The 22953-nt window shown below is 44.7% G+C and overlaps 1 protein-coding gene across 1 annotated transcript; it reads left to right on the forward strand.

Annotated features, from left to right (window-relative positions):
- Positions 1-1235: 1235 nt before the first annotated feature.
- Positions 1236-21400, forward strand: LOC131193936 (lymphocyte antigen 6E-like). The gene is made up of 4 exons (XM_058174397.1): positions 1236-1554; positions 2933-3120; positions 17618-17743; positions 20251-21400. Exons 2-4 carry the CDS (start codon positions 3069-3071, stop codon positions 20454-20456), a joined length of 384 nt encoding a protein of 127 aa, XP_058030380.1. The 5' UTR covers positions 1236-1554; positions 2933-3068; the 3' UTR covers positions 20457-21400.
- The last annotated feature ends 1553 nt before the right edge of the window (positions 21401-22953 follow it).

The following is a 22953-nucleotide window of genomic DNA, read 5'->3' on the forward strand; positions in this document are numbered from 1 at the left end:
GAACAATTTTACACATGGTTTGCACTAGGGGTGAAATCTAAAAATGTTCCCTACCGGTTCTGTGGGCGTGGCTTAATTGGTGGGCGTGGCTTGGTGGTCAGGTGACTGAATGAGCATGGTCAATAATAATAAATAATAAAAACAATAAAGTATACAAAACTTGGGAGGCCCCGGTCTACCATCTTTAAAAATAGAGGCCCTGGTCTACCAATTTCTTTTTACTGAGAGTGCGGCAGTCATTTAAGGCCGTTTGCAGCTATATCACCACTGAGAGCTTCAGGGACAGAGAAGAGGAACAGCGAGGTGTAGGCAGTGGGTGGGGGGCAGGGATTTTTGCTACTGGTTCGCCGAACTACCTGCCCCCCTCGCTACCGGATCGCGCGATCCGGTCCGAACCGGGAGCATTTCACCCCTCGTTTGCACACTGTAAATGCATTAACGTTGTACATTAGAACAGGGGTCTCCAACCTTGGCCACTTTAAGTCTTGTGGACTTCAACTCCCAGAATTCCCCAGCCAGCATGGGAGTTGAAGTCCACAAGTCTTAAAGTGGCCAAAGTTGGAGACCTCTGCATTAGAACACCTTGATGTTCTGGGCCAAACAGTTTCAGTGAAAAGGATTAAAAAAATCTACTGGGAACAATGGACGAAGAAGTCAAAATTAGCTGGTTCTTACAAGGAGCTTTGCCAAAGTCTGAATTTCAGCTGAGGAAGTTGATTTGGGTCAAATCATAAACGCAGAAGTGTGGGATAAGCTGAAATCATCACTAGTTATCCACAAAGACGAGCTAATTGCTAAGTTAACTTCATTCCACTCTAGATAAAGCCAAACCAGAAAATTGCTCACAGGAAGGAGAAATAATAAAGCTGAAATCTGTGATTTAAAGCTGAAATCAAAGCCACCTCTGGAAGTTATGGGTGCTCCAATGCTCCATCATGGGAAGTTTTCAAGAAGAGACTGGACAACCATTTAGACCAGGATGGTATAAGGATCTCTTGCAACACCTGATTGACTTGGCCTTGTTGGAAGCAATATCCATCTGGTTCAGTTCCAAGCAGGGAGAAAGGCACTGGAGCCAAAATTAAAGTGATCAGATTTCAGCGATGGCAAAGCGGGACACCATTGACCGGGAGCGGGGAGGGGCTGCGCATGCGCGCTGAGTCTTGCCACCTGCCTGAAGGAGGAGGACCGGCTGCTGCTTCTTCGCTCTTCCAGGCAGGCTCGGCTCTCCTCTCGGCTCTTCCAGGCAGGCTCGGCTCTCCTCTCGGCTCTTCTCTTCCTCTCGGGTGAAGACAAGCGGCGTCTCTCCTCCCTCTCGCGCCCCCTTCTGTGCCACTCCCCCTTCTGCGCCTCCTCCTCTTGCGTTGCCGCCTCCCATTTCCAGAATGGGAGTGAAACAAAAAAAAAAATTGGGACTTTTTGGAATTGCCGCGGGACGCAGAACAAATTATTAAAAAGCGGGACTGTCCCACCAAAAGCGGGACGTCTGGTCACTATAGCCAAAATGGAGGCTGGAGGCTGATTGGAAAAAGGGTCCATTTATTGATGAAGCAGGTGAGTGAGGGGTATTTATACCTTCTCTTGGGCTTTGCACTTGAGCTTCCTGTTCCTGTGCAGGAACACACATTCTATTGGCTGTTGTAGGAGTCATAGCTGACTCTATAGGCTGTCTGAACTAAGTTTAGTTGAGGTTTCTGAGGGTCCTTAGGAAATTTTGCAATATTATGAGTTGTGCTGTTAGATGGTAGTGGGTTAATCCTATTATATCCTGAAGGGTCAAGTCTTAATCCCATCGCCCTGAAGCTGAAGGTCTTTTGTTTTGTAGATAGGCTGGCCCAGTCTCTCTTAATGGGCACAAAATATCTGCTGGGGGGCAGGGAGCTGGGGTTCTGAGTTTCTCCCTTAAGATTTTTTATTTCACTTTTAGGGGAACTATAATATTCTGCCTTTTTAATATCTCCTATAATATTCCACGCTTCTAAGGGAGGGTTGGGTGCTAACTTTCTTACAGCCTGGTCAATATGACCGTGTGAAGCAGTGGTGGGATTCAAATTTTTTTTACTACCGGTTCTGTGGGTGTGGCTTGGTGCGCATGGCATGGCTTGGTGGGCATGGCAGGGGAAGGATACTGTAAAATCTCCATTTCCTCCCGATCAGCTGGGACTCGGGAGGCAGAGAATAGATGGGGGCAGGGCCAGTCAGAGGTGGTATTTACCGGTTCTCCGAACTACTCAAAATTTCCGCTACCGGTTCTCCAGAACTGGTCAGAACCTGCTGAAACCCACCTCTGGTTTGAAGTTACAAGCAGTGACTTACGGCTGCTGTTCAAACCTACGATCCCTACTCAGTAGTCTTGGGGAAGGACGCTTCTATTGTTGGGTTTCTTCTGGTCATTTTCAGTTGCTTCTGACTCTTTGAAATGCAGTGAATACATTTCACCAGGACTGTCTGTCTGTAAATGAACTGAGAAATCGTTGTTTTTTGTTCTCATTTTTCTGAGTTCTTGTTATATTGCTTCTTGTAGCCATCCAGACTCATGGATGGCCTTTAATTTCTCCAAGCGTTAGGGTCTTCTCAAAGGACTATTGCCTTCCACCATGTGTCCAAAAGATCGAACGTGGACTAATAGAGTGGAAAGGGACCTTGAAGGTCCTCTAGCCCAACCTGCCCTGCTCAAGCAAGAAACCCTATACCTTCTCAGCCGTAATTTCTCATCTCCTGGCCAAGTATAACCTTTGGAATGGAGAGAAGAGATACCTGAGGTTGTTTCTCCACCCAATTCAGTGTTATTTCTCTCTGGGCAATTAGACACTTTCCTGGGCTGTACGCAGAGCAAGAATTTAACTGCCTGGGACATCTTGCTAGGAGATTAGGCGTTCTTTACTGGATTTGGGATTCCTCCCTTAATGATTTGCATTTCTCTGCCTTGCAGTTTGTAGTGATGGCAATTCAGGCAACCCACACCATAACAACAACAACAACAACAGCAAAAGGCCACACCTCCAAGGTATAAATAGAACCTTCCCTTAGCAGGAGCTTCTGGTGAAGCTCTGGAGGACTTTGCAACCATGAAAACTCTGCTCGTCGCCTTTCTGGTGGCTATCATTTGCACAGAGAAAGGTATGGTAATTTTAATGAATGTTATTCATTAAGTGTTGATAGCTTTTATTAATTAAAAAAAAATGATGGGGCAGTTCTTAAAGGCTATTGGTCTGTAGGAAGGTGTCCCAGTGGGTGACCTAAAAGGAGAACAACATAAGAGATGCCCAGAGTCATCTATTTCAGGTGAGTGACCACCTAATCAAATAACTAAATAAAAAAATAAATAAAAAAATAGTCAAATTAATAAAAGTTTCTTTCAGGTTTGCACCACCGTTCCATTCTGGAACAAATTGAGTAGCTCTTGTCCGACTCTTTATCCATCCCTATTGCACGTAACCTTGTGAGATAGACTTCACCTGAGACTGGAAGCTCCGGCGAGATCGTGAATTCTATCACACAACTATACTTTTCTGTGAGAAAGTGTACAATCTGTTGTCGATCTTGGCTACGGTGATGTAGGATTTATGGTAATTTACTCGTGTGAATTACCATAAAACCATCACATACTGTATGACTGTAACTTTGCTGCTGATAATCCTTATGATTTATATTGATATATTGACCATCAATTGTGTTGTAAATGTTGTACCTTGATGAAGGTATTTTTTTTTTAATGTACACTGAGAGCATCTGCACCAAGACAAATTCCTTGTGTGTCCAATCACACTTGGCCAATAAAAAAATTCTATTCTATTCTATTCTATTCTATTCTATTCTATTCTATTCTATTCTATTCTATTCTGTGTTGTACCCTATGATTCTTGATGAAGGTATGTTTTCTTTTATGTACACTGAGAGCATATGCACCAAGACAAATTCCTTGTGTGTCCAATCACACTTGGCCAATAAAGAATTCTATTCTATTCTATTCTATTCTATTCTATTCTATTCTATTCTATTCTATTCTATTCTATTCTATTCTGTGTTGTACCCTATGATTCTTGATGAAGGTATGTTTTCTTTTATGTACACTGAGAGCATATGCACCAAGACAAATTCCTTGTGTGTCCAATCACACTTGGCCAATAAAGAATTCTATTCTATTCTATTCTATTCTATTCTATTCTATTCTATTCTATTCTATTCTGTGTTGTACCCTATGATTCTTGATGAAGGTATGTTTTCTTTTATGTACACTGAGAGCATATGCACCAAGACAAATTCCTTGTGTGTCCAATCACACTTGGCCAATAAAAATTCTATTCTATTCTATTCTATTCTATTCTATTCTATTCTATTCTATTCTATTCTGTTCTGTTCTGTTCTGTTCTGTTCTGTTCTGTTCTGTTCTATTCTATTCTATTCTATTCTATTCTATTCTATTCTATTCTATTCTATTCTATTCTATTCTATTCTATTCTATTCTGTGTTGTACCCTATGGTTCTTGATGAAGGTATCTTTTCTTTTATGTCCACTGAGAGCATATGCACCAAGACAAATTCCTTGTCTGTCCAATCACACTTTGCCAATAAAAAATTCTATTCTATTCTATTCTATTCTATTCTATTCTATTCTATTCTATTCTATTCTATTCTATTCTATTCTATTCTATTCTATGTGTTTATTTAATACTCTTTTAAGCTGCCCAGCTCCAAATGTCTCGAGGCAGTTTACATTAAAAAAAAATTAGGGAACGCTTAAAATAAATATGACAAATCAGATATGCCTGTGTATTTACATTTATTAATGTACATTTACATTTATTAACATTTATTACATTTATTAATAGCCGGAAGGTAAATAAGATGCAATGTCAAAGGACAGAAATACAAAAAGAAAACAAAAACAAATGTTCAGGTAGTATCAGCAAAAGAATAATGACGACAGCAACCGATATTCTGTGATGATATTTACACATCAGACAACATCTGTCTATCCCAGGTCTTTGAGAAGGACTTGATAGGTGAATATCCAGTCTAAAGATCTGTCTGGTTCTGCAAATAAGAGTAATAGTAATAGTAATAATAATAATAATAATAATAATAATAATAATAATAATAACAACAACAACAACAACAACAACAACAACAGGTGACATAATAATAATCATCATAATCATAATCATAATAATATATTATACCTGGTGACAGCAGAATTGGTGAGAAACAACTTGAAAAAGTCACCAGATATCAAGATTTGAGAATCGAATTGCAGAGACTCTGGCATAAACCAGTGCAGGTGGTTCCAGTGGTACTCGGCACACTGGGAGCTGTGCCTAAATACCCAGGCAAGCACTTCAAAGCAATTGGCGCTGACAAGATCACCATTGGTCAGCTGCAGAAGGCCACCTTACTGGGATCTGCTCGCATAATTCGCCGATACATCACGCAGTCCTAAACGCTTGGGAAGGGTTCGACTAGTGATCCGTGATACGAAATCCAGCATAGTTATCTCGTTTGCTGCGTATACTGTCATTTTGTGTAAATAATAATAATACCAGTCAATGGTGTTTTAAAATGTTCAGTTAACTGAGTTTCATGTTTAATGAATAATGTAAATGATAATAATAATAATTTTCATGTCTGTTTGCATCATGGTAGATTATAGTAGAAAGCAATAATTATAGTATTATTATCTTTATTCATCAAACATGAAACTCAGTCAACTGAACATTCAAAAATGCATCACAAATAGCATTGACTGGTGCTAATGGTTGATATGGGTTGCTGCCAGCATCCTAGGTATCAACCAAGTACCTTCTTAAGATGTATGATGTTCCGAGTAGCGCAGTTTTTTGCAGTTCTGCTGGTGTTATTGCAGGAAGCTGCAATTTGTTGATGTATCTTATAAAATTCTTGGACATGGTACCAAGTACCCCGATGACAATGGGTATCACTGTTACATGTTTCTTCATTATTATTATTATTATTGTTGTTGTTATTATTATTATTATTATTATTATTATTATTATTATTATTATTGTTATTGTTATTGTTATTGTTATTATTATTATTATTATTATTATTATTATTATTATTATTATTATTATTATTATCATCATCTCTGAGTTTCATGTTTAATGAATAAAAGAGATAATAATAATAATACATACATTCTACCATCATCTACTATGATGCGAACAGACATGAATATTTCTGAGTTTTCATTCTTGAAATCCTTGAAAACTAAAATTGAAACACTGGAGGAAAAATGAAGTCAAACCCGTTTCTGTCTTCTCTCTTTCTTGCTTTCAAACATTTTTTGGTTAGACAGATATTTTAAATCAGTCTGGGGACTGTGCTAGCTCCAAACGGTTGGAATCGCAGCCAGCAAGACAGAAGCTACCTCTATCTGGGATGCATGGCTGGGTGAGATGCAGGAGGCCAAAGAAGAGGGTTTTGCACTTGAGCTTCCTGTTCCTGTGCAAGAACATGTATTCTATTGGCTGTTGCAGGGGTCATAGCTGACTCTATAGGCTGCCTGATCTAAGTCTGGTTGAAGTTTGGAGGGTGATGCAATGTCCTTAGGAGATTGCGCAGTGTGGTGAGCTCTGCTGCTAGATGGTAGTGGGTTAATCCTATTATCAGTGGTGGGATTCAAGTAATTTAACAACCGGTTGTCTGCCCTAATGATTTCTTCCAACAACCAGTTTGCCAAACTGCTCAGAAAGTTAACAACCGGTTCTCCCAAAGTGGTGCGAACTGGCTGAATCCCACCACTGCCTATTATGTCCTGGAGGGTCATGTCTTAATCCTATCCTCCTGGAGCTGAAGGTCTTTTGTTTTGTAGATAGGCTGGCCCAATCTTTCTCAATGGGCACAAGCTATCTGCTGGGGGGTGGGAGGGAGCTGAGGCTCTGAGTTTCTGTCTCCCTTACGATTTCTTTATTTTTCTTTTAGGGGAAATATAATATGGGGACGAACAGGCTCCGACTCAACCCATCCAAGACGGAGTGGCTGTGGATGCCGGCGTCCCGGCACAGTCAGCTTACTCCATCGCTGACTGTGGGGGGCGAATCGTTAGCCCCCAGGGAATCGGTGCGCAATTTAGGCGTTCTCCTGGATGCACGGCTGTCTTTAGAAGACCATTTGACAGCCGTCGCCAGGGGAGCTTTTCATCAGGTTCGCCTGATTCGCCAATTGCGCCCTTTCCTGGACCGGGACACGTTATGCACGGTCACTCATGCCCTCATCACTTCCCGTCTGGATTACTGCAATGCTCTCTACATGGGGCTCCCCTTGAGGAGCACCCGGAGGCTCCAACTGGTGCAGAATGCGGCCGCGCGGGGGATTGAGGGAGCTCCTCGTAGCTCCCATGTAACACCTCTCCTGCGTAGGCTGCATTGGTTGCCGGTGGTCTTCCGGGTGCGCTTCAAGGTCTTGGTTATCACCTTTAAAGCGCTCCATGGCATTGGACCGGGATATTTACAGGACTGCCTGCTGCCGACAGTTACCTTTCATTGTCCGATACGTCCAGTGCGCACCCACAGGGAGCGTCTTCTTAGGGTGCTGTCGGCTAGTCAATGTCGGCTGGCGGCCCCCAGGGGAAGGGCGTTCTCTGTGGGGGCCCCGGCTTTATGGATGAGCTGCCGGTGGGACTCTGTCTCCTCCCTGATCTCTGGACCTTTAAACGCGAGCTCAAGACTTTCTTTTTTCACCAAGCGGGGCTGGCCTGATTGATTTTAGTATGGGGGTTTTAGTGGGTTTTTATAGGGTTTTTACCAAGGTTTTAGTTTTGATAAATTTTAGCTAATATTTTAAGTTACAGCGATTGAATCAGTTTTTTAAATTTGATAGTGTATTTTAAATTTGTTGGGATTCTTGTCGTTTTATTGGCTGTACACCGCCCTGAGTCTTCGGAGAAGGGCAGTATAAAAATATGAATAAATAAATAAATAATATTCTGCCTTTTTTTAATATCCCCCAATATTTCATTCTTCTAGGAGAAGGGGGTGGTTTGCTAACTTTCTGCAGTATCTACACACACTCCCTTGGCTATCGATGAAAAGGGGTTTTTATCCAAATGATTGCCAAATTGAAATACCCTTGGAAGGTTTGGCACAGTCATTTGGGCCTGTCCCAAAAGAAAGATGATTTTCAATGTGCTTTATGGGTTTGGATGAACGACACAATTGCTGAGGAGGTCACCTCTCAACCCAAACAGGAAATCAAGAGATATGGGAGTGGATGACTTGGCCTACAAACACCAATTAGATCTTCTGCTCAATTATTTACGATCTGATAAGAAAGAACCTCTCCTAACCAGCCTCTTCTGTGAGGGAAGCTGATGCAGGTTGCATATTAAAGACATGACAACTAATATGACGGAACTACGCTGATCATACGGGCAAGAGGTCAACGCCTTGTAGCCAACTGCATTACGGTTTTTTAAAAAAATTTGCATTTATATCCCGCCCTTCTCCGAAGACTCAGGGCGGCTTACACTATGTTAAGCAATAGTCTTCATCCGTTTGTATATTATATACAAAGTCAACTTATTGCCCCCAACAATCCGGGTCCTCATTTTACCGACCTTATAAAGGATGGAAGGCTGAGTCAACCTTGGGCCTGGTGGGACTAGAACCTGCAGTAATTGCAGGCAGCTGCTGTTAATAACAGACTGTCTTAGCAGCCTGAGCCACAGAGGCTCAGAGGTTACAGGCGCCATTCGCTACTTTTCAAGAAGGTACATCCGCAAGGGAGTTTAAAAAACGAAATTCAAGAAGGTGGAACTTGATGGCATGTGCCACAGAGTGGAAGTCCATACATCTGAAGTTTGCTGTGTATGAAAAACACTGATAGGAGCTCATTTGCTTTCTAACAGCTTGCCTCCAGAAGTTTTGGTTGCTCCATCACTGGAGGCTTCTAATAAGGATGGTCACTTGTCTGAATGGCCACTGGACGGTCACTTGTTTGAAGTGGTATAGGCAGTGATGGGATTCAGCCACTCCGCACCACTTCGGGAGAACCGGTTGTTAACTTTCTGAACAGTTTGGCAAACTGGTCGTTGGAAGAAATCATTAGAGCAGAGAACCGGTTGTTAAATTACTTGAATCCCACCACTGGGTATAGGGTCTCCTACTTGAGCAGGGGGCTGGACTAGAAGACCTCCAAGGTCCTTTCCAACTCTGTTATTATGTTTGTTAATCAGTGGAATGGCTTGATTACAGAAGTTGTGGGTGCCTCCATCACTGGAGGCTTCTAAGAAGAGACTGGACAGTCACTTGTCTCAAATGGTATAGGGTCTCTTGCTTGAGCAGGGGGCTGGACTAGAAGACCTCCAAGGTCCCTTCCCACTATTCTGATTGGCTTAATCTGACTATCCCGGGTATCAATTTATACTTCTACTCTTGTTTTTTTTTAAATTTATTTTCCCTCTCTTCTTTTTTGCTTTGTTTTCATTGCTCTACATCTTAATTGATTTAATTGATTTTAAGAGCTGAGATGGCGCAGTGGTTAGAGTGCAGTACTGCAGGCTCCTTCTGCTGACTGCCGGCTGCCTCTAATTTGGCAGTTCAAATCTCAGCAGGCTCAAGGTTGACTCAGCCTTCCATCCTTCCAAGGTGGGTAAAATGAGGACTCAGATTGTTGGGGGGCAAGAGGCTGACTCTGTAAACTGCTTAGAGAGGGCTGTAAAAGCACTATGAAGGGGTATATAAGTCTTAAGTGCCATTGCTATTTGTGGCGATCTACAAGTATGACTGCATGATGCCTTTGAAGATATTTCTCACAAATTTCTAGTGTTTCTCAACCTTGGCAACTTTAAGATGGGTGATCTTCAACTCCTAGAATCCCCCAGGAAAGCTACACAAGGGATTTGTTCGGAAGAGTTTGCGATAAAAGGAAATCAGGCCATCAAAGGATACCATAGTGGCTGGATACTATCAAAGCTGATAACATCAATTCAAAGAACTGTGCAAGATTGGAAGATGTGGAGAGGCCTGGCCCAGTGAATGACAGTTTATTATTTATTTATTTATTTATTTATTTATTTATTTATTTATTTATTTATTTATTTATTTATTTATTTATTTATTTTCTATACCGCCCTTCTCCCGAAGGACTCAGGGCGGTTTACAGCCAGAATAAAACAACATAAACAAAAATTAAAACATTTTAAGATATTCTTTGAATTGGATTGGATTTTTATGCTTTAGCTGGTTTTAAATACTTTAGGATTAATTTGTTCTATTGATTTATATATTTTATTACTGTTAATTGTTAATTTTTTTTTTCTTTTTCTGAAGGATTTTGGTTATGTTAGGAAGAAGTCAGAGCTAGAGAGGGAAAATTGGTATAATAGTTTTGGGGAAAAAATTTCTTAGCATATGTTTGTTTTATTTTTAACTATACCTTGTGCTTCTTCCGGGAAGTCAGGGGGGAGGGGGGAGGGATCAGTGAAGGGAGGGGGGTTGGGGGCAAAGGGGCAAAAAAATTTTTTTGTAAAACTTTTTGAATAAAAAAAAATAAATTAAAACATTTTAAAAATCTGATTCTAATTTGGCCAAAACAAGTTAAAACTGTTATAAAACCCTAATAAAACCCCTACATTAAAATTGCGTTAGGCCAGTCCAGCACCATAGAACAAAAAGGTCTTACGCTCGCGTTTGAAGGTCCAGAGGTCAGGGAGTTGACGTATCCCCGGAGGCAGCTCATTCCAAAGGGCCGGAGCCCCCACAGAGAAGGAGGCTATTGGTGGCAGTAGGCGGTCCCGTAGATAACCTGGTCCTATGCCATGGAGCGCTTTAAAGGTGATAACTGTTATGTATTAACAGTGTGCCTTTAAATATTTGAGCGGGAACTCAGCACGTTGCTGATTGGACGAAGCCTCCAGCAGAACTGTATAAAAGGAGAGGTTTTTCCCCAGCCTGTTGCTGGGTTCACCATATATTAAAGAGCTGTTGTCACTACCCTGGTCTCCAGCCTCGTTACTTCCCGAACCTAACATTGGCGACGAGGATGGGATCTCGAGGCTAAGGAGAACCAGAACCGAGCTGAAGCACGCTAGTTCCGAACCCAGCAAACTCAGGGCAGAAACGCGGAAATGGCAAACACGCCACCCGCACCGTACAACCCGGGCAAGGAGAAATGGGGAACATATATGACCCGTTTAAAGCTTTCTAAAGCCAACGAACTACAGGATCCCTGATAACCGCAAACGGGCTTACTTCCTAAGCCATTGCGGGCCGAGGTAATGTCAGTTGGAAGCCCTGGCAGAGCCAACGCCGATACAATCGGTATCGTGGCCGACTCTGCAGACTTTGCTGAAGAACCATTTCGCACCGGCGCCGTCCAAATACGTGCAGCGGTTTGAATTCGGAGAACGAGACAGATGGGCGAGTCCGCCGGTGACTACATGGCCGCGTTGAAGAGGCGTCCAAGGACTGTGGATACCGAGACTTAGGCAAGTGCTACTCGAGCAACTCATCCGGTCAAGGACATCCGCCTACGGCGACGACTGCTAGCCAGGAGCAACCTGACACTAGCCACCGCTCTGGGCGAGGCCAGAGCACATGAAATGTCTACTAAAGCAGCAGAGACTCTGCAAAGCCTCTTCAATCCAAGGCGGCGCAAAGCCAACGCCAGTACACCAGGAGGAGATTCAGTCCGAATCCGAAGGTGAGGCGAGGATGAGGAAGAGGTCTGCCGGACCGAGAGCGCGACACTGAGGACCGTGGCGAGTGCGGAAGCTGCGGAGGGCAGCATCAGCGCCAACGCTGCAGGTTTAAAGATGCAACATGCCGGCGGTGTGGGAAGAAAGGACACTTAGCTCAGGTTTGCAGAGCGGCCCAACCTTCCCGCCGAAAATTCAAATCGGCCAATCAAAGCGGAACCGGAAAGGCGGCCCGATTGGTTCAAACAAGAAAGGCGCCAAGTCAAACCAAACGACTGTCATTATAGGCGCGCCTCAACCAAAGTGGAAAGAAGATTTTACAAAGCCCAAGATCGAGGGAGTACGGTGCAGGCTTGAAGTAGACACGGGATCAGCGATCACCATCATGTCCTGGGACACCCTGGCGAAGTCGCTGCCGTCCGTCGCGAAGCGCCATCTGCAAGCACAGCGGCTACGAGTGCACGACTACCAGGGAATCGATCCCTGTTCGAGGACCACCTCCGTCCGAGTCGAGCACGGCCCTCACAAAAGACCCTGCCCATCACGATCGTCGAAGGAACTCTGCCCAGTCTGTTGGGACTAGACTGGTTTCGTGCCCTGGGCATGGGAGTGACTGGCATCTACAGAAGTGACTGCAATTTGAAAGACATTCTCTTTAACGAGTTCAAGATGTCTTCAAGGACTGCCTGGGCAAGTACAAGGGGACCCTATTTCCTTCAACTTAGACCCCAGGTAGCCCCCATTAGGCTTAAGGCGAGGAGAGTCCTTTGCCTAAAACCAAAATTGATAAGGAGCTGGACAAGCTCATAAATCAGGGATTTTGGTGCCAGTCGATCACGCAAAGTGGGAGACGCCAATCGTCACCCCAATAAAACCGGACGGGTCAATTAGAATTTGCGCTGACTACAAGGCGACGCTTAACAAAGCCTTACAGAAAAGCGCTACCCGGGTTCCTGAGTGCAACATTTATTGCACTCCTTGGGGCAAGGGCAAGTCTTTGCAAAGTTAGACTTGGCCCAAGCCTACCAACAACTGCCAGTAGACCCGCACAGTCAAGCCCAAACGACAGACGCACAGGGGGCATTCAAGTGCACCGATTGCAATTTGGGGTTAGTGTGGCACCAGGGCTGTTCCAAAACCTGATGGAACGACTACTGCAAGGGCTCCCAGGGTAGTTCCCTACTGATGATGTCCTAATTTCAGGGAAAACATGGAGGAATTGGGGAGCGTTAAGAAAGGTCTTGAGCATTTTCCGACAGCCGGATTAAAAGTCAAGACAAATAAATGTCAGATAGGGGTCGAATCGGTCGATTTCTTGGGCTACCGGATAGACAAGAAAGGAATTCACCCTACTGAGAGCAAGGTTAAGGCAATTAGGAAGGCTCCAGCGCCCAAAAACAAAGCAGAGCTGCAGGCATTCCTGGATTGGTTAATTTTTACGCGGTCTTTTAAAGAACAAAGCAACTGCTATGGAACCGCTGCATAGGCTCTTAGGGAAAAAGACTGTTTGGTCTTGGGGAAAGTCAGAAAATAGGGCTTTTGAAGCAGTAAAGAACCTGCTCTCAAGTGATAGCCTGCTCATCCAATATCACGACTCACTACCCCTAGTGCTGGTTTGCGATCGTCACCTTATGGGGTGGGGCTGTACTCAGCCATAGACTTCCAAACGGCACAGAAGCCCCTATAGCGTCTACTCTAGAACGATGTCCTCCCCAGAGAGGAACTACAGCCAATTAGACAAAGAAGCATTAGCCATTGTATCAGGGGTCAAAAAATTCCATGAGTATGTCTTTGGGCGGAATTTTGAAATCGTGACTGACCACAGACCGTTACTGGGATTACTGGCTGGCGACCGCCAACGCCTGTGGCACTTTCGCCACGCTTGACTCGATGGACTATATTTTAGCCGCTTACTCATACAAGCTGCAGCATCGACCGGAAAGAAGTGGGGCATGCAGACGATTGAGCCGATGCCCACTGCCAGGGGCGATCAAGACCCCACTCCGGGACACCCATCCTCCTTATTGACTGTTGACTCTGGCCCAGTCACATCAAAGGAAGTGGCTCGGCATCATACCGACATTGTGTTAAGGACTGTACTCGGTTGGGTACAGAGGGTGGCCGCTGCCCGGGCTAACGGTTCAAAGAATTTGTTAAGAAACGTGATGAGCTCTCGGCTCAAGGGGTGCCTGTTATGGGGTGATCGTGTAATAATTCCTGTTAAGTTAAGGGCAAGGTATTGGACCTCCTCCACGAGGTCACCCAGGCATCGTAAGGATGAAGGGTTAGCTAGAAGCTATGTATGGTGGCCACTCATGGACGCAGAGATTGCTGAGAGGGTAGGGAAATGCCAAGCTTGCCAAGAGTCCAGACCGCTACCCCAACAGCCCCAGTCAGAGAATGGGAAAAGCCCCAAGGGCCTTGGTCAAGAATCCACATTGACTTTGCTGGCCCTTTCACGGCCAAACGTTCCTAGTGGTGGTGGACGCATTTTCCAAATGGTTAGAGATCATACTTATGAAGTCCACCACAGCAAGCAGTAATCGCAACCCTGCGCCACCTATTCGCAACTCACGGGTTGCCGGACACTCTGGTGTCCGACAATGGGCCCCAATTCACGGCAGCCCCGTTTGAAGAGTACCTCGCAGAGGAAGGCATCCGACATGCCCTCTCTGCCCCTTTCCACCCCGCGTCGAATGGCCTTGCAGGCGTTCCGTCCGAGCGCTAAGGAGGCATTGTCCAGGCTCAAGCCAGGTGACTGGCAAACAAAATAGACTTTTTCCTAGCCGTCCAGCACAGAACCCCAAGCACAGCCACTGGGAAAAGCCCAGCCGAATTGCTAATGGGACGAAAACTCCGTGCCCACTTGACTGCTTGAACCCCCATTACACACCCGAGGGTTACAAGGGGAGCTAGAAAAACAAGGAATTGAGCATAGGCGACCGGGTGTGGGCCCGAAACTATGGGGACGGCCCTAGTTGGCTCGCAGGACAAGTAACAAGAGTAACAGGGCCAAAATCGTATGTGGTAGAGCTACCAGACAACCGAATGTGGCGGCGCCACATAGATCAGTTAAGGAAACGAATAACTGACCAAACCGAACCAACAGAGACAGGTAATGACCAATACCACTTTGAATCCACAGCTGACAATGACCGGGGGGAGGCGCAAGACTTAGCTGAGGTCCCAGAGTTCCAGCGACGCCATCAGGTCCCCGAGGGAAACAGCAAGGAAAATCCCAAAATTAATCCAAAGCCGGATGGCCAAGAAAAAGAGTCGGCCAATAATCCAGAGCCCGATGGCACAGAGAAAGAGCTGGGAGGAAAACAGCCCTCCGACCAGCTCAAACACCACCCAGAACTGAACCGCGCAGGTCAGAAAGAACTAGGAGACGCCCAGGTTATTTGCGTGACTACGTCGAAAAATAACATGTAAATAAATATGTAAATAAGACCAAGTGTTTTCTGGGAGGGGAGGAGTGTTATGTATTAACAGTGTGCCTTTAAATATTTGAGCGGGAACTCAGCACGTTGCTGATTGGACGAAGCCTCCAGCAGAACTGTATAAAAGGAGAGGTTTTTCCCCAGCCTGTTGCTGGGTTCACCATATATTAAAGAGCTGTTGTCACTACCCTGGTCTCCAGCCTCGTTACTTCCCGAACCTAACAATAACCAACACCTTGAATTGCACCCGGAAGATCACCAGCAACCAGTGCAGCTTGCGCAGGAGAGGTGTTACATGGGAGCATCGTGTTGCTCCCTCTATTACCTGCGCAGCCGCATTCTGGACCAGCTGGAGCCTCTGGGTGCTCTTCAAGGGGAGCCCCATGTAGAGAGCATTGCAGTAGTCCAGGCGGGAAGTGACAAGGGCATGAGTGACCGTGCATAGGGAATCCCAGTCTAGGAAGGGACGCAACTGGCGTATCAGGTGAACCTGATAAAAAGCTGCCCTGGCAACGGACATCATATGTTCTTCTAAAGACAACCGTACATCCAGGAGAACGCCTAAGTTGCGGACCCTCTCCCTAGGGGCCAATGATTCGCCCCCAACAGTCAGTGATGGAATCAGCTGGCTGTGCCGGGATGCCGGCATCCACAGCCACTCGGTCTTGGAAGGGTTGAGTCGAAGCCTGTTCTTCCCCATCCAGTTTTTAACTGCTACACAGAGTTTGCTCTCATATTTATTTTTTGTTTCTTTTGTTCGATCGTGTCTGATTCTCAGAGACTGGCTGGGCAAGTTTGAGAAATTAGATTAATGACCCAATTTATGCCCTGGGAAAATCCTAAGGCTGATTTGAATTAGTGCCAATCTTTCTCGTTGTGTCTTTCACGCTTCCCAAACTCTGGTGATAGATGAAATGATGCAATGCAAATAGGTTTCACTCACAGGTCATTTGCCAGTTCCACCACCTACTAGCTTCTAATGAAACCACCCCAGGGAATTTTTCTTTCTTGTATTCATTTCTGGGTTAGTCCCCTTTGAATAGGTGCGGCAACTCCACCCAGCTATTTGGGCCTAATGAGTTATTTCAACTTAGGCAGGGCAGAAAAACAAACAAGCGGATTTTAGATGTCTCAATCTCCATTAGAATTTCATCAGGTCCTGCAGATCTAAGGGTAAATGGACAACCAGCAATTAGATGTGGACTTCAAGATCGTAACCAGAATAGCTTGGCTGGCTCTTGAGGCTTTGTGACTGAATGTAGTAGAAGATGTACAAGTAAAAAGGGCGACCCAAGCCTAGTTGGTAATTACAGACCAATCTCATTATGTTGTGTCACCTGCAAAGTCATGGAATCTATCATAAACCGAATCATTACCCTTTACTTAGAGACTAACAACCTCCTCTCTAACAAGCAATTTGGCTTTAGAAAAAAATTGTCCTGCAACCTGCAACTATTACACTGCAAAAATGTATGGACTTCAAAACTCAACCAGGGTAAATCAATAGATGCAATTTATATAGACTTCTGTAAAGCCTTCGATTCAGTGGTACATGGAAAGCTACTTCTAAAACTAAACTCTTATGTTGTTTCTGGATTCCTGCATAAGTGGATAGCTGCATTCCTATCAAACAGGCAACAAGTAGTCAAAATAGGGAACACCTTATCTAACCTCATAAACTGGTTATAAAGCTACTTTTCATTACCATCATAACTGCAGATGGTTGCTAAATGAGGCAGTTGCTAAATGAAGATTACCTGTGCAGTTTTTGACCAACAACTCGTGATTTTGTAAAAATCCAAAGAGCTTGCTTAAAAAAAAAAAAGGATTGCAATGTTCCAAATTTGGGATCCACCCGAAATGCTTTTCGAAGTGTCTAATTATTTTGTCTAATAACTTAATAATTGCTCTTCCTTGTAATTATAACAAAGTCTAAAAAAAAATCTGTCTGCTGATATATTTTGGTTCAACTTGTACAGGTAGTCCTTGACTTACAACAGTTCATTTAGTGACCATTTGAATTTACAATGGCTCTGAAAAAATGTGATTCATGGTCGTTTTCCACATTTACGACCATTGCTGCGTTCCCCAGGGTCATGTGATCAAAATTCAGACCTTTGCCAACTGCGCATATTTATGACAGTGTCCCAGGACGGGGTGTGTGTGTGTGTCACGTGACTTTGCCCAGCCAAAGTCAACGGGGAAGCCAGATTTACTCAACAACCGTGTTGCTAACTTAACAACTGCAGTGGCTCACTGAACAACTGTGCCACGAAAGGCGGTAAAATGGAGCAAAAGTCACTTGAACACTGCCTCGCTTAGCAACAGAAAGTTTCGGCTCAGCTGCGGTCGTAAGGTGGGGACTACCTGTATTTGGATTTAAAATGCCCAGCCATTCCTAGGTTGGACTACAAAGTCCAGGAATACTGGATTCCTAGCATGGAAAGTTTCTTAATGGACGAGAGATGTTTAGCCGGGCTACTCTTGTATAAAATATGTTTTTCCGTCTTTTTTCCAGTTTATTCCCTCTCCTGCTATTACTGTGAAAATGAGCCTTCCAACTGGAACTGTATGTCAATGAAGAAGTGCGCGGAAACAGACAAACACTGTAGTACCATTAAAACGGTTACCCGTGGCAGATCCGGTATGTATTATTGAAGCAGAATCTCTATGGAGGTTCTCCGTCCTCCAGGTCATGGTTGTCCCAAAGGTGCTTTTTCAAGAGGCAAACTGGATTTTCTGGTTTTTCTTTGAAGACCATCTCCGGTCTACAACACAATCCTTTCAGCAGTTCCAAGAAGGCTCCACACCCATTGGCACCACTCAGGTGGCCCTGACGACACAAATGAACCTCCAAGTGGCCTCAACGACTCTCTAAAAAAACGCAAATGACCAGCTGTCTGCAAGGAATATCAATCCTTCCATTCCCCACCATCCTGTCAGAGTGTTGTGACCCAGGCCCAAGTAGGTAGTAGGAATGTCAAGATTCCAGAAAAACCTCTTCTGCATAAAAAAAAACTCAGAAGCCATTGTCTTTCAGAGTTCTTTACTAGCATGAGGAAACTGGCACACGATGAGTGAAATTCCAAAACTGAACTTCCGGATTCTTTTCCCAGTTATACAAACCCCAAGACTCCCACCCCCCTGACCCCTTTGATGGTCACATGGTCCCATGTTCTCCCAGTTCATTCGAATATCTTCTCGCCACTCCTCCTGCAGATGTGAACACCATCCGACCTTGACCGCTTGAAGAATGTTACCATACCCCTCAACCCCCCTTCTTCCCCTCAGGGGAAAAATGTGGCAGCGCCTGGAACCCTAAAGTCTAGTATGGTTTCCAGGCCTGACAGGGAAACTCAGTCAGTGAAAAAACAAACAAACTTTATTCAAACAGCTGAGAATTACTTCATTCCCAGTGTAGTTCAACTAAATTAAAGCAAATTCCTCCCAACACAAATTCCTCAGTCCTATCGCAAACCTTGGTCCAATTAGGCAAACTGCCAAAGGCCTTTCTTGGCAAACGTTCAGAAGTCACAAAAATAAATGCAAGACGTAGACGAAGCAGAAAATGAAGCTACCAACGTTGTTTTCCAGCAAAGCCCAAATGCCGGTGCTGGTCTGCTTTAAGCCTTATGGGAGGGGCCAATCATTTCTTGGCCCTACTCCTGAGTTGTCCTCTCTGCTTGAGCTGCTCTTGCCTTCTGGCAGCTCTTCTCATGCGTGCATTAGGAACAGGCTCCTCCTGTTCCTCTGCCTCACTACTATCAGTTTCTGAAGGCTCTGGAGTCCGCACCTCACTCCCCGATGGCCCTGGCCCCACCTCAGCCTCATCGCTGTCTGACTCTGTTGCCAGCTCCGCAGGCTGCTGGCGGACCACAACGCAGAGCTGAAGAAGCTTCTTGGATGAGAAGCAAAACGTCTTCAAAGGAAAAACCAGAAAGTTCAGTTGCCTCTTGAAAAAAAAAAAAGCATCTTTAGGACATGGAAGCAGAAAAAATTACTGTATGGGCTACATTTGCAATGAACCAGAAAGCGGCTTATGGGGTTGATCTAATACTGAAACTATTTTCATCTTAAAAATATTGAACGTTGCTCTTAAATCCTGGGAACAGAGATGCCATGATGTCGATATTCAGAAGTTAGAACAATCAATAAGTGGAATGACTTGCCTGCAGAAGTTGTGAATGCTCCAACACTGGAAATTTTTAAGAAAATGTTGGATAGCCATTTGTCTGAAATGGTGTAGGGTTTCCTGCCTGGGCAGGGGGTTGGACTAGAAGACCTCCAAGGTCCCTTCCAACTCTGTTATTATGTTATGTTAAAAAGTTTGGACCCAGACTAGAATTGTAAGATGAACAGAAGAAAGTTTCTTTTGAACTTACTTCATTTCCAAGTTATTGATTCTCCAGAGGTTTGACTGGAAGGGAAGCTGGCAAGAAGACGGTGGGTTCAGATAGACTTGATCCCAATGTTATAGACCAGAGAGGTTCAACCACGGGTGAAATCTACTTACCTTCCTTACCAGTTGGGAAGTACACATGCTGCACTCATTCGCTTGCTTCACACATGTCTGTCACATGCACACAGAGACCTTCTGCGTACGCACAAAACCTTCTGCGCATGTGCAGAAGGTAAAAAACACATTACTTCCTGGTTAAAACCAGGAAGTAATGACACCTGGGCAGGTGGGCGGAGCTTTGCTCCACCATCGCTATCAAATCGCCGAACTACTAGCCATAATTTCTACCAGATCGCACGATCCAGTCCGAACTGGGAGCATTTCACCCCGGGGTTCAACCATGGTTAAGAAAGTTGGAGGAAGAAAGGATGTACCAGGGAAATGAAGGATGTTTAATGTTCTTCCCATAAGCTGTGAAGTGGGACACTTGGAAAGTAGACATTTGCCAAGGGAGTCGGGAACCCAGGAAACGTTTCTTAGCTTCAGCAATTTGAAACTGGGTGGACTTCAACCTCTGCTGGCTGGGGAATTCTGGGAGTTGAAGTCCACCCATCTTCAAGTGGTCCAATTAGAAGGTCCAGCCAGAAAGGGAAGCTGAATCTAGATAGGGCTGAAATCCCGCCCCCTTTTTTTTGGTGGCTTCTAATTTCTTGCATTTTATATAATTGCTTGATTTTATTTTGCTGCATAAGGTGAGCCCGATGACTACCGGATCAGCAAGCGATGTGCTCCAACTTGTGAAGAAAACTTCGTAACCACAGGATCATCATCCATCGCTACGAAGTGCTGCCAATTTTCCCTCTGTAACATCAGTGGGGCCGCCAGCGTGAAACTGAGCAATATGGTGCTGGTTTTGGGAATCCTGGGCAGTTTCTTCTACATCTTCCAGTCTAGATAAGGAATTGCTCGTAATTCTTACAATAAAGAGAGACTAGCAAATTTCATCCAGACTCCTGAAGCATCTCAGAGGCTCTCCTCCTGAACCTAGGATCAAAACTAGATAAGACCTTCGTATTAAGTATTATTATTATTTAGTGTGCACTTGTATCTAAGTCTAGCGTAAACCTTTTTTTGCCTCACCATAATAATCCTGGGAAGCTTTATAGTGAGAGCATTTATTAAAGATTGTCAAGCCCTCAGGCAGCTGGCGGAATTAGCATCCTCCTTCCTCTTGACACACAATAACATTATTTTGCAAAACTGGCTTAATTAAAAATTAGTTCGGTGCACCCAAAGGGCATCATTAACCACGTTTTCTTCTTGGTAATGTTTTCTTACCCCAAACTTTTTGAGATGAGTTAATGACGATTCTATCCACCTGGTATGGAAACGGCACAACTAGGGGAGTTTAGGGAAAAGCCACCCCTAGGTGAATTGGATGACAATTAACCCTGGTCAGCAGCAACAGGATTGCAAGCTTGGATGTGAGAGGATATGGTTGTGGCTGAGAGGTGGCTTTCAGCAGGTTCTGACAAGTTCTGGAGAACCGGTAGCGGAAATTTTGAGTAGTTCGGAGAATTGGTAGTAAAAATTTTGACCGCCCCCGAACCCATCTATTCTCTGCCTCCCGAGTCCCAGCTGGTGGGGAGGAAATGGGGATTTTGCAGTGACCTTTCCCTGGATTGGGGAGGGAATGGAGATTTTACAGTATCCTTGCCCTGCCACGCCCATCAAGCCATGCCACACCCACCAAGCCAGAACCTGTAGTAAAAAATTTTGAAACCTACCACTGTTGTGGCTATTTAGAAGGCCACCGTGTGCTGTGACCTTGTGGGAAGTTTTAATGAAATGATATTTGATGCCGACATGAAGCTCCTAATAAATAACTGGATTTCTTTTGAAGCTTGGTTCAAGGCTCATGATTTAATTAAGACATCCGTCGGAACCCTGACAGCAAGCCAACTCTGATACTTACATTCAGACGGGGTAAAGAAAGAGGAGAAACACACAACTGGGCCTCTGGTGGCTCAGGCTGCTAAGACAGTCTGTTATTAAACACAGCTGCTTGCAGTTACTGCAGGTTCAAGTCCCACCAGGCCCAAGGTTGACTCAGCCTTCCATCCTTTATAAGGTAGGTAAAATGAGGACCCAGATTGTTGGGGGCAATAAGTTGACTTTGTATATAATATACAAATGGATGAAGACTATTGCTTGACGTAGTGTAAGCCGCCCTGAGTCTTTGGAGAAGGGCGGGATATAAATGCAAATTAAAAAAAACCCACTGTGTCCTTCCTCAGTGAAACCTCAGACTCCTACACTGCTCTTCCCCTCCCTTTCTACATTCTGGGGCAAGCTGAGAGGAAGAGGAAGATGCCTTGAAATAGAGGGAGGGATTTGGGGCGAAGAACGTCAGGTCTCTTCTCCATCATTCCTACTTGAGAGAATCTGGATTTTGATTTCCACATTCGGCCTTGAAGGCTGCTCTCAAGCTTCCCTCAATCCTGGAGTATGTCTGTTAGAAGGAACAACAGAGACCACCTAGCTGGGCATTGGGGCTGAATGGGAATTTTTTTTAAAAAAATAATAATTTAATTTGATTTAGGAGCAGCCTGGCTCTGTTCAACTCTGAACACCACATAGCATAGAAAGAAAACAACAGATGCGCATTAGAAAAAAAGAAAGGGTAAGAATGACAGTTAGAAGTGGCCAATTTGGTCAACCACACATATGTCTTTCTTATATAAGGGGCTCCAGCCACCCTTGCCCAACGCTTGGGAGAAGGGTAGGACTTGAAGGTCTTCCAGATCACCATCAGAGTAGGGACCACCTGGATCTCCAGTGTCTTATGCCATGGATGCCAAGTCTATCCCCACTTTTTGATCAGCTCAATGAAACCACTGGGAAAGTTCATCTGCCAGGATGAGGTTGGGTGGGAGAAAGAAAAAGCAATCTTAGGAATGCAATAAAGCCCCCTCCCCAACAATGATGCTAAAATACACGTAGACACCCCAATTGCATTGATGTGCCAGAGGCAGTGGTGGGATTCAAATAATTTAACAACCGGTTCTCTGCACTAATGACCGGCTGAGTAGGCGTGGCTGGGTCGTCATGTGACTGGTTGAGCATGGCCAACCCAACATCACTCATGTCAAGGGGTGCCTCCTCTCACCTGACTGCTCGCCTCGCTTCCCTACCACTCTCTATCTGGGAGAGGAGGGGTGAGGTGGGGTTGAGGTTGTGAGGCATGCTATTCAGCCGGTTTGCCAAACTCCACAAAAAATTAGCTACCGGTTCTTATGAACTGGTGAAAACTGGCTGAATCCCACCACTGGCCAGAGGTGAGGGATCGAAACTGTAGGGCTAGTGTGTTGGACCACAATGACATAGTCCTTCCTTTCGCAGGAAGGAGAGAGGACATTCCATAACCAACATGTTTGCGTGGTGTGTGTGTGTGT

This window comes from Ahaetulla prasina, chromosome 3 (genome assembly GCF_028640845.1).
Source record: "Ahaetulla prasina isolate Xishuangbanna chromosome 3, ASM2864084v1, whole genome shotgun sequence".
Classification (NCBI taxonomy): Eukaryota; Metazoa; Chordata; class Lepidosauria; order Squamata; family Colubridae; genus Ahaetulla; species Ahaetulla prasina.